Raw genomic sequence first — 12779 nt, 5'->3', positions numbered from 1 at the left:
CCATATTTTTGGGGAATTTTGGTTCCTCACTGCTCAACTTTGTACTTGTTTGGCTTAATAACTATTTTGATCTAAGCCATCACTGATGAGTCTAAAATAGTAATCAAATGTACCAGGATTATAATCGTCTAGCGTATCAAATTCTAATCCTGATACCTTTGATAACCAATTCCAAACATCGTTTCATGTAGATTTAAACAAATATATGTTTAGCGTGCTATATGTATTTGGATGAACGCTTACGATATTTTGTGAATATAATTGTCAGTTACTTAATGCATTATATAAATGGAATTGTATATTACTGTCGTACAAGTGAGCGGTTTAACTAGCTATAAAACACCATTTTCTATATAAAGAAATGCTCCTCTACAGATTAAGTCAGGAATCTGACAGATGTTTTCTTGAACCGTGTAATGTGTTTGAGATTTTTTATGTTACCATTTACTTCTCGTTTTGAATTTTCATTGGAGTTCGGTATTTTTGGTTATTTTGGGTTTTATTTTCACTAGATGTCTCAAATTAACATAATAAACAACTTATGTGAAGGATTCTGAATGACAAAAGTAATTAAAATGTGATGCAATGGAATGCACATCTGCTTCCGTAGCAAGATTTCCGTAGATACTTGTCCTCAATTACATTTCAAGTTCTGCATCATTGTCAACAAGTACTTGACTGAGAAAGACTTAAAGTGAAGTCTTATGATTGCACTGAAGGGAGACTCGTCAACGACAATCGTTTCTACTTGATAAAAACACCCTGATTGGTAATTTACATTTAACAGGGCAAACAATATCTGCATTCAGGACCAACCTTTTTCCTGTGTGACATAAACTATAAAAAGCTACATTCGCCGCCTCACCATTGTATTTGCCATAGCGGTCCCGGTTCTAATGCACTATAAAGACAAGGTATAGTAAATGTAGTATGTGTATTAAAAAAGAGATAAACATAACCAAAAATATACGAAACTAGTTTGATTAAAAATTTGATTCAGCAGATATAATGATATATTAATGGTAATAAATTACGTATTTAAAGAGAGTATAAACATGTTTTAGAATTTAGTTCTTATGTAAAATTAGTTCGTAACAGACAGCATAGACAAGTTGTTGTCAAATTTTTAAAGTGGCTGTTCACCACTGTCTGTTGAAACGGCTAAATACACCAAGCAAAATATATTCCTTTAAATGAGCGTACTTCTATATATTGTACAGATGAAAAATATTTTTTGTTAGGATGCAATTTTTATATAGATTTAAGATATGATTTAATGAAGAAATCTGGTGATGTTTGTGATACTTTTAACGATCTTGATTGAATTTTTACGTTGAGGCCTGGACTAAGTCGGGTATGTCTATTTTTCTGTGTTGGTCTTTGCAATATGTATTCGGGTTTTGTATTCTGTAATTAGTTAATACTTCAGTTACATTATGTATATCTTTTATATTCATTTGATAAAAACTGTTTGCAGCATAAATTGTTCTAAATAATAAGGATGTTCTTATCCCAAGCATAAAAACATAGCCCTATTTGACACAACCTTTTTCAACTTTTGATCTTCAGTGCTGTACAACTTTGTACTTTTTTTTCACTTTCGATCTTTTATATCTGGACGTCACTGGTGGGTCTTGTGTGGACGAGGCGCGTTTTTGGCGAATTTAATTTTAAACCTGATGCCTTTTGTTATCTAATAATCATGTGTTTCTTTTTCTAATACGTTCTCCTATTTATTTGTATTGTAGTCCTGTAATATTATGTTGTCATTTAAATGTTATATTTAACATTGCCATTAAAGTGCGAGGTTTGGCATGCCACAAAACCAGGTTCAACCCAGCATTTTTATCTTTAAAAATGTCCTGTACCAAGTCAGGAGAAAGGCCATTGTTATATCATAGTTCGTTTCTGTGTGTGTAACATTTTAACGTTGTGTTTCCGTTGTGTCGTTTGTTTTCTCTTATATTTGAGTGTGAATTCACATTACTATAAGACGTGTCACGGTACTTTTCTATCCCACATTCATGTATTTGGTTTTGATGTTATATTTGTTATTCTCATGAGTCATCGGATTTTGTCTAATGCTTAGTCCTTTTCTGTGTATGTTACATTTTAATGTTGTGTCGTTGTTCTCCTCTTATATTTAATGCGTTTCCCACAGTTTAGATTGTTACCCCGATTTTATTGTTTGTCCATAGATTTACGAGTTTTGAACAGCGGTATACTACTGTTGCCTTTATTTACAGGACAAATTATTTTTTAATGTCAAATGATGCAATTCAACCATTTTAAGCAAACACTTTATATCATATGTTTTATCGAAGAAGGTATTGTGTGTAGTAATATTTTAGTACATTAGTTTTAATTGTTTTAGAATATGTGTTATATTTTCAATAAGTCTCATAAGGCAGTAATTTTTCTGGGTACCAATATTTTAATTGTAATATTTAATATTCAATTGCATATTATGTAATTATGTAATTATTGTGTTTTATATTGGTATGTGATACTATATTAAATTATTCTGATTCTGATTCTGATATAAAATTTTCAGCAATCAACAGTAATATATAAAGCAAGGTGTCATATATGTTTATTTTACATAAAGTTGACGTGCTTTGTATTCACTGTATACTATGAGCATGCGTCGGATAGAAAACATGTGCGTGTATAGGACTTTGATGAATTGTTGACGTCATAAAAGATGAATTTGGTTTGTTTTATAGAATTTCTTACATCAACTCATTTTATAAACAGTTACATGTATACTTTGCATTAAGATTTTCCCAAACATATATTTAAGAATTGAATGCTTCTTTTTGTAACTTCATTGGGGTGTAAAAGCGTTAACCGAAGTACATTTTGTATGAAGCGCGGAAGCACTTCATACTAAAAATGTGCGCATGGTCAACGCTTTTACAACCCTATGAAGTTACAAAAAGAAGCATTCAATAATTATAATTACATTTTTTTTAACAATGATCATGAAAATACGAATTTTATCATTGTTTTATTTAATTCACCTGTGCACTTTATTGTAGGACCACGTGTTATCATGAATGAAAAGTTTTATTGAGCAATGCAATTGCTTACGGAATAACACGTGATGTGCAGTTAGCCAATCAGAATAAAGTATCATAATGAAACATACATCTAATGTAATTATATGGATATTCATTTGCATCTTCTATCCGACGCAACTCATATGTCGACAGGTTACCGATAATTAGTTCTTAAAACTTTTATTTCAGCTTTTAACTTTATTGTCATAATATCACTGCAACACCGGTGTCACTTCCCGCCGAAACCAGTGGCCATGGCTCTGTTAGTTCACATTTTTGCTGCAATTATCGCTTTAAACCTTGTTGGACGAGTCGCTCTGCAGACGGATCAATCAGTACTTGACCTATTTCCGGAGTTTAACAGTTTGAAAATGAGTTATCAGACTATTAAGTCTGAATTAGCAACAGTCAAATCGAAGCTTCAAAGTTGTAAGTTTACATCAACATACATGTATTTACATTGAAAGAGTTTGGTATGATAAGAGACATATTTTGATCCAACAATATTAATTTAACTGGACAATAAGCTGCGAAAAATATTATTATTGGGTTTGCCATATTTCTATGATGTATATGTAGTAACAAAAACGTCACTTTATGAAGTGTTAAAACATTCTAATACATTTCTACCTGAAGACGGATAAAAATATCGCAAGAATAAAGATTTTTTTGTACGTTTTCTTTAAATTCTAATTGAAAAGCATGCACATATTTAGACAACTAAAACATTTGTTCTGCATGATATTTGAAATACTTATGTCCTATTACCGAGTTCAAGGGGTCAAATAAGTAGACTGATAATAACTTCTGTATTTTCTCCAAATTTCTTCTGAAACAGAGCTCAAAGCAAAACTTTCCAAATTTATTTTAAAAATATGGGTTACCATTTATATTTGTCAGAAATATACGAATTTCTTACAGACTATAGAACAAATCTCAGCAATTACAAAATAAAAATATATTGATACTCAAGAAGACAAGGTCGGAATACACATAACATTTAATTTGTACGCATAATACATAGTTATCTATACAACCTTTGTTGTAACCACCCATGTATAGATACAACACGTTATTTTTCACGCCTACTTTAATGCAAACCGACATCTATAGGGAGCGGAAAATATGTCAAATGTCAATATTTTTTATGTTTTAGTTTCAGAACCTCGTCCGGCCTTCCTTGCAGTATGGACAGCGGATACTGTTGCTTTGAGGAGCAATGATATAATAAAATTTAACCATGTTGTCACAAACATAGGCAATGGTTATAGTCCTGGAACAGGAAAATTCAAAGCCCCAAAACAAGGTACCTACTTTTTTGGAGGTACAGTAGTGTCTGCTCCCCCTAATTCACTACGTATGATGTTGATGAAAAGTGGAACATCAATAATGATTCCCTATGCAAGCGAAACACAAGGGGATAGTTACACGTTTACCGCCGTCTTGCAATTGAATGTAGGAGATACGGTTTATGTCCAGAAAGATAATCGAGCGGAAGCGGCGTATGGTCGTTCCCATTCTACATTCTCTGGATTCATGATATCTGAACCTGAGATCTGAACCGTCTGACTGTACATTATATATTGGGATTTTGAAATGCAAATTATATTGCTTATGTCTCCAGGAGCCAGATATAAGTTTCCTGATAAACTGATATGGCAAACTCGTAAAAGAAATATTAAACAGGCACATCCGATAACAGACATATCAAATCACCACGTACCAGATGACAGAGATGTCAAACTGCCATTTTTAATGAAACAAGAAGTTACAAACTAACAACGTCTTAAAATAAACTGAACACACCTGCATAGATTTTGCTTTGCTTACATATTAGTTCACAAATAAATATATTATTTCAAAATTACTTGCTTTGCGTTTGTTTTTAATTGTGCTAAAGTCCGTCGGGATAAGCTATTCTCATTCTCGAAGAACATTAGGTACCCCCCTTCCCCCTAAAAAAAAAAAAAAAAACACAAAAAAAAACACCACACACAAAAATCACAAAAGAAACAATATTTATATATGTGATTAATTATTTCTCCGCAATTCAATTTGAGAGTAAATCATAATTTTTTGTTCCAAATTCAAAGAATGTGTGCATTGTTCCGAACATAGGCGTCGGTATATGTGGAGACTGACATATGCGTTGTATTTTGAATCTGTATTACGCATGCATATCTTCACGCATCAAATGAAATATTTCTAAATCACGATAGAAAATACAGTAACACAGCGACGAACACGTGTAAAATAAATTTAAGTTATTTTATAGCGACAAGCATACAGAGGGAGGAGTTCTGAAAAGTCAACTCAATTGAACAGTTTTCGTGTCTAGGTCAAATACGTCAACTTGGAATTGCAGCACCTTACAGTCATAATAAATGAATAAGGAACAACATGTGCATCATTTAAAAGTTTAGAAGTGTTTATTCATGTGAAAACACGTTTTATTTGATTTAAAACATGGGTTTATTCACATTTAGCAAAAGAAGCACGTCATATTAGAATTGAATCTTTAGCACACACACACACACAGTTGTTAAACAGCATATATCGAACTTTTGTTTGATAAAATGACATTGCTTTGAAAAGAAATCTAGAGGCAACTAACCACTGTTTCATTTATTTTATATATTTGTTCGCAGTGAACATCACATATTTGGATATATAGATATAGGAAGATGTGGTATGATTGCCAATGAAACAACTCTCCGTCCAAGTCGCTTTCCTTTGCCAACAAAGGTATCGATGGCGTCAACTTTGGCAATATCCTTCATCATAAATTAGTTCAATCGAAAATACCTCCTTAATTCAAAGACCAGTCTGTACCAATCATTTCTTATACCTATACCAAACCTATTGCAACTAAAATTTTCAATTACAAACACGTTTTGCAGGATCTCGATATTGACGACTTCAAGTCTAAACCTCCTGATTGCACTTGTGCTAGTTCCCAATTCATATATAATCATGCTGGCCACGTTATTACCGGTGACCTCAACATTGTTAATAACACTTCTCTACGAAATGTGTTATCGAAAGGTCCGAAATATCGTGAACCTAAATCCATCAATTGGAAATATAACTTTAAAATTTTGATGGATTCAGTTGAGGGTTATACCAGGCAATTGTCTAAGCGCGAGAAGGAAGACGTAGACACTCTTTCCGAATGGATTAAGGCAGTGAGGTCGTTGATACAAATCAGAATTAAGAAACTGAATGGGTCTATCAATGCCCATACTACGTCAATCTTTAAAGACCCAAATGTTGCAAAACACCTATCATACCTCCATGACAAATATGTTGTCCCCACAGATAAAGCCCCAAACAACATCGTTTTTATATGTAAAACTCATTACATTAACTGCTTGATAAACGAAATAGGTATTGACAATTCACTTGGAAACTCAACATACACCCTCACGACATATACCAAAGAGGAAATCCTTGATAATCATAGGTCTGTTATGTGTTCCTTTGGAATTTCAACCAAAGATGAAGAACTGGATCTTCCATCACTGTATTGGATACCTAAACAACATAAGTGTCCTTACAAACAACGGTATATTGCTGGGTCTTCCAAGTGCTCCACGAAACCTCTTTCTAAATTATTAACATCTATTTTATCAGCAATTAAAGACGGGCTTCAAAGTTATTGTGAATCAGATGTGGATACTTAAAAATTCCAAAAGATCTTTTAGAGTACATACAATCTAACTCTCTTTCATCTTGTAACAGTATTAAAACATTTGACTTTTCTACCCTGTACACTAGTATTTCACATCCCAAACTAAAAGACAAATTGAAAGAGTTGGTATTGCTTTGCTTCGTTAAAAAAGAATGGCCAACGTAGATACAAGTATCTTGTCTTGGGGAGGTATAAATCCTACTTTGTAAAGGATCACTCTGATTCGAACAAAAAAATCTCTGAAACTGATATTATCAAGATGCTTGATTTCTTGATTGACAACATATTTGTTACTTTCGGAGGACGTATTTTTCAACAGACTGTCGGCATTCAAATGGGAACAAACTGTGCCCCTCTACTTGCCGACTTGTTTCTTTATTATTATGAGGTTGACTTCATGCAGGAACTTCTTAGGAAGAAAGATAAGAAGTTAGCAATATCCGTTAACTCTACTTTTCGCTATATAGATGATGTTCTTTCACTAAATAATTCAAAATTTGGTGACTATGTGGAACGCATCTATCCAATCGAGCTAGAGATAAAGGATATTTCAGATACAGTTAAGTCTGCCTCATATCTTGACTTACATCTAGAAATTGACAATGAGGGTCGGTTGAAAACAAAACTTTACGACAAAAGAGATGATTTCAGCTTTCCAATTGTGAACTTTCCATTTCCTATCATGATTTTCTTGATAGAGGGTTGCTGCTCACAAGGAAGCTATTAAACCAAGAGTTCCAAATAATGAAGTTGAAATCATCCCTTCGTAAATTTTACGGACCCATCACGAGTTGGTTGACCGTTATGGAATAACCGTTTCAAAAATGGTATCGGATATGTTCCTTACGTCGTAACTACAATCCCCTTCCCTTTCATGAATGTGACCTACCGAATTAGACTATTTACTGGATTTGTTATCACATAAGCAACACGACGAGTGCCGCATGTGGAGCAGGATCTGCTTACTCTTCCGGAGCACCTCAGATCACCCCTAGTTTTTTGGTGGGGTTCGTGTTGTTTATTCTTTAGTTTTCTATGTTGTGTCGTGTGTGCTGTTGTTTGTTTGTCTTTTTCATTTTTAGCCATGGCGTTGTCAGTTTGTTTTAGATTTATGAGTTTGACTGTCCCTTTGGTATCTTTCGTCCCTCTTTTATAAAAGTGAACTATTATATGTCACGATACGGTCTTCAACACGGAGCCTTGGCGGCGGTATTTAACCTTCTAATGGTATGACATCTTCTCCCTTATATGAATCAATAGTCTAACATAACAACATTAAAAGATTTACCATACAATATCAGTTGGAATAACTTAACTCAATCAAAAAACGTAGTAAGACAAATGAACATACACTTAACGAATAAATTTTATCTATGATACACTGTAAATACACAGTTAATAAAGATAAGTAATGATTTTTTTAAGTAAAAAAATTATACCTAAAGCAACCATTTATATATAAAGTACGTAACCCCTAATGCATAAATTGGATTCCTTTCCGGCTTTGTCTTTACTTTTGTTACTTTTCATGTTATCGACGACTTTCAAATTAAGTGGTCACGAGAATAACTAAAAATACATTAACTATCAAAATGAGCAACGGGCGTAACACAATTTATATCTGTTACATGTTTAATTAATATCAGTATCTAGATGATAACAATTGATTTCGTGATTTTCTTTTCGAGATTTCATAAAATTATTTCTTAAACAACCAATTTATGTTTAGTTGGGTAGACTGCATCTAAAGGACATATATTATGCCATATTAAATCATTATTATCGGTTTTTCCAATTTTCCATGATTAGGCCTTTTGCTTTTGTTCTGATCATTATATATTTTCCTCCCCCCAAATTTATTTTCTTGTGCATTATTATTGTGCAGTAAATTTTTTTTGTGAATATTATCGGGCACTTTATACGATTTTAAACTGAGCCTATTTCACCGAGCTTTTTTTCTTGTGAGAGTTATCTTCCCGAACACTCTTTGTCTTGTGGCCACTACTCCTTCGTAACCGTAAAAGATAACGACAAATTTATTTAATTAATTAAATTGCTCGTTACATCTTCAGGATTGGGATGACTATTGAACCAAAGCTATTCGGAGACTCAATGTGAGAGTTATTCTCCCTTTTGCATTTGACCATTTGGTCTAACTTGTAAACATTAAAACCATGAGTGAAGTAGACCTAGGGTCTAAGAATTTGAGGTCCTTGGTCCAAAAAAAAAAAAACACAAAAAAAACCCCAGGAAAATTAGGTCAAGGTCAAAGGTAAAAGTCATATTGTTTTTTTTAATTTTTGCTTATTTTCACTTCTTTTCAAAAACCGTTTAAGCCCAGTCCCACTAGACCACGATCGCATCACGCTTACCGCGATCTAAAATGAATTCAGATCGTGGTGAGGTCGCGGTATGAGCGGCATTAAAATGTAAATTTTAGTTGCTTTCACGATTCGACTACGTCATCATTACGCTTCTACAACGATCCCGCTATGATTATACCACGTTCTCGCCGCGCTTATTCTGCGACCTCACTACGCTTATCAATATCTTTCTACGCTTTTCACGTTCTCACTACGACCATAACACGAGTTATCCGATGCAAAATCATCTTTCCACGCTTCTACTGCGATTATAGCACACTTTTAACACGTCCATACTACGTTCATAACGCGTTCATTTCGCGATCTTGCTACGCTCCTAGCAGTAACGTCAATATCGTGTTCCATATGAGTACTGTATCATTCCTACTATTTCTAATTGATATGTAGATTTCTCGGAAACAACACAGTCATGCCACCAAAATCTAATAGAGCACGCGATAGTAGGGGTTGATGTAGAGGTAGAGGGTGCAAAGTAGCGAATCCTAATCAAGCAGAGATGTCGGACTGACCAATCCAACCTAAATTACAACTTGTCATAGCCTGGTCCATAAAACTCAAATGACGATATTTTAGTGAACGATAGCAGATACGACACAGATTTATATGTGTCAATAAATATATGAAGATGTGGTATGAGTACCAATGAGACAACTCCCCATCCAAGTAACACTTTATAAAAGTTAACCATTATAGGCAAAGGTATGACCTTCAATACGGAGCCTTGACGCAAACCGAACAGCAAGCTATAAAGGGCCCAAAAATTACAAGTGTAAAACCATTTAAACGAGAAAACCAACGGTCTAATCTATATAAAACCAGAAGCCGTTAGGACAAATGGAGAATTACCTACAGACAAAAAATCTAGGGAGCTTTTTTTATATATTTTTTGTAGGGACTCTGTGGGATTGCGACGTCAAAGACGTTATATCTGCCACCGAACAAAAAATGAAAAAAATGAACTTTCTTTAAACTGCCGAATCAATGTTTTGGAGGCAGAAAATGTGAATAAAAGTAGATATTTAGGAAGCAAAGAATGTATTTTGTTTCAAACTGTAATACATGTGCATGAAATAAAATATTTTTTCACCTTTATTTACGTTTACAAAAGCGTGATTATCGCGACGTTCGGGAAAGACGGTCGCTTTTCAGCAGCACTAGACATATTGCGTCTGTTCTCGCTTCAAGCCAAGCAATCAGAAATACACCAGAGATAACTAAAGGAAAGCCTTTTAGCTCATTAAGATTTTTAGGTAGGTATAAAGCTTCAAATCAACCATTAAGATGATTTTCGATTTTTAAAGAATTACGAACAAAATGTTATATTCCCTGACCTTTCCGTAGCTTAAACTTACATGTAGTTCATTCGATTGTGTGAAAGTTTTTCTTTTAGAAACCGGTCTTTGACAGTAATTAATTTTTTAAGAAAAAAGCGATTTTTGTTTGAAGTACCGAATGTTACTCTAAAAAGGTGAACGTTTTCGCTATTAACGTCGTCTTGATGCAAACGTAAAAGATGGGGGGGGGGGATTACATTATTGGACATTTCGCTTGCACACACACATATATATATATATGTGTAAAAATTGTTCAATTGTCAGCACGGGAAAATAATAATGCAAACAATAAAACTTCCCGATTTAAAAATGAGATAAATCCGACAAAAAAGTAAAGTATTAATAAGGTACGACATTTATCTATATATATATATACATGTATATATGTTAGCGGCAATAAGTGAAATTAGGCATCAAGCTTAAATCCTAGGCAATAAGCTAACGCCTAGGCATTAAGTTATTGCCTGAAATTTTCAGGCATTAAGCTTATTACCTGAAATCTTATGATGATTATTCATCCTATTGCCGAACATAATTTTAGGCAATAAGTGAAATCTGGAATTAATGCATATTTGGTGATTTATTCTTGATATAAAGGAGTTACTAAATTTACTTCTAATATAACATGTGTAAATATACATTCATTTGACAGATCTTCAAATTTAGTAAGTTTATTTAGTAATTTTAGCAGTTAAAAAACAGAATTTACACATACTTTTTCATGTTTTTGTGATATTACAAAATATTAAAAAGATTTAAAAAAGTGATTGGTATAATCCAATTAAACAAGGGGGAGATTCTATAAAATAATTTTAATATTTATTTGAAAAAAGTTTCACTTCACTATAGTCGAGCTGATTTAAACTGCTCAAAAGTAGACAAAATTAAAATGTGATTTTTTTGCTCACACCATTTTTCAATATTTTTGTTATAGGATAAGTAAGTTTTCTTTATTAACAGTTTCACAACTTGTGATAACAAAATTATTTGAACACAAATTTTTATCAAGTTTTCATATTTTTAGATTATTATTTTAATATAGATAACATATCTTATTAGTGATTTTATTTCCAGTCTCTTGTGGAGTGTTGTCAGCTCCCTCAAAGCATGATTTTACTGATTATATGTAAAATTTTAACTATTTGCAGTTAGTTTGTTCAATTCTAATATAAAACGTAGTTATATTTTTTACTTATGTTTTGTTTCATATAGTTTACAATTAATTTAAAACTTTTCTAATAATTAGTCGGTTTTTAAATTAAAGTTGTTGGTTAAATTTGATACAATACTAATTTTTTTCATTTGATATTTTTTACGTCAATACGCGGTTAGGACATCCTAGCTAAGATAATCCTCAGATAGCTTCAATGTGCATGCTGAGACATGTCGTTAGTCGGTCCTAATTTTATCATAATTTCTGTCCTAGGAATATCTTATAGGATCGACAAACAGGGCCCAGTTCTCATAATGTTATTATTTAACAAATATATTGTTATTTAAATGAATAAATGTCTTTTATTTACTCGCATTTAGGTTTTAGGCATTAAGCTTAATGCCTGCACATATTTTTCAGGATTTAAGCTTAAATCCTAGGATTTAAGACTAATAACTAACATCATTTAGGCAATAGACTTACTGCCTAGGCGTTAGCTTATTGCCTAGGATTTAAGCTTAATGCCTAATTTCACTTATTGCCGCTAACATATATATATATTAAAAAATCTCCATCCAACCTTTGTATGCAAAGTACTGCAAAGACAAAGTCTCGCGTAAATCGATCTGTTTACGATAGCTTAGCAACCAATAGATAAAATAAATTTTGCTTCCCCGATCAAAACTATCTATAGACACGAAAATAATAAATTGTATTCATCAAATTGAGAATGGAAATAGGGAATGTGTCAAAGAGACAACAACTCGACCATAGAAAAAACATCAACAGCAGAAGGTCACCAACAGGTCTTCAATGTAGCGAGAAATTCCCGCACCCGGAGGTGTCCTTCAGCTGGCCCCTAAACAAATATATTACACTAGTTCAGTGATAATGAACGTCATACTTATTTCCAAATTGTACACAAGAAACTAAAATTAAAATAATACAATACTAACAAAGGCCAGAGGCTCCTGACTTGGGAGAGGTTCAAAAATGCGGTGGGGTTAAACATGTTTATGAGATCTCAACCCTCCCCTATACCTCTAATCAATGTAGAAAAGTAAACGCATAACAATACGCACATTATAATTCAGTTCAAGAGAAGTCCGAGTCTGATGTCTGATGTCATACATTTATATCATGAAATAAATAAAA

The 12779-nt window shown here is 33.0% G+C and overlaps 1 protein-coding gene across 1 annotated transcript; it reads left to right on the top strand.

The window, feature by feature from the left end:
- The first annotated feature begins 777 nt into the window (after nt 1-777).
- Nucleotides 778-4929, top strand: LOC139496344 (complement C1q-like protein 2). The gene is made up of 3 exons (XM_071284863.1): nt 778-914; nt 3252-3491; nt 4219-4929. The coding sequence occupies exons 2-3, from the start codon at nt 3317-3319 to the stop codon at nt 4620-4622; spliced, it is 579 nt and encodes a 192-aa protein (XP_071140964.1). The 5' UTR covers nt 778-914; nt 3252-3316; the 3' UTR covers nt 4623-4929.
- The last annotated feature ends 7850 nt before the right edge of the window (nt 4930-12779 follow it).

This window comes from Mytilus edulis, chromosome 11, assembly GCF_963676685.1.
Source record: "Mytilus edulis chromosome 11, xbMytEdul2.2, whole genome shotgun sequence".
Lineage (NCBI taxonomy): Eukaryota > Metazoa > Mollusca > Bivalvia > Mytilida > Mytilidae > Mytilus > Mytilus edulis.
Note: the sequence above shows the minus strand (reverse complement) of the source record. Positions and strands in the feature narration are given on the sequence as shown.

What these genes read in the sequence shown, in the direction of transcription:
- LOC139496344 (XM_071284863.1), top strand. Translation starts at nt 3,317, where the DNA reads ATGGCTCTGTTAGTTCACATTTTTGCTGCAATTATCGCTTTAAACCTT. An exon ending in CAAATCGAAGCTTCAAAGTT is followed by an intron (nt 3,492 to 4,218) that starts GTAAGTTTACAT and finishes TTTATGTTTTAG; the next exon opens with TTTCAGAACCTCGTCCGGCC.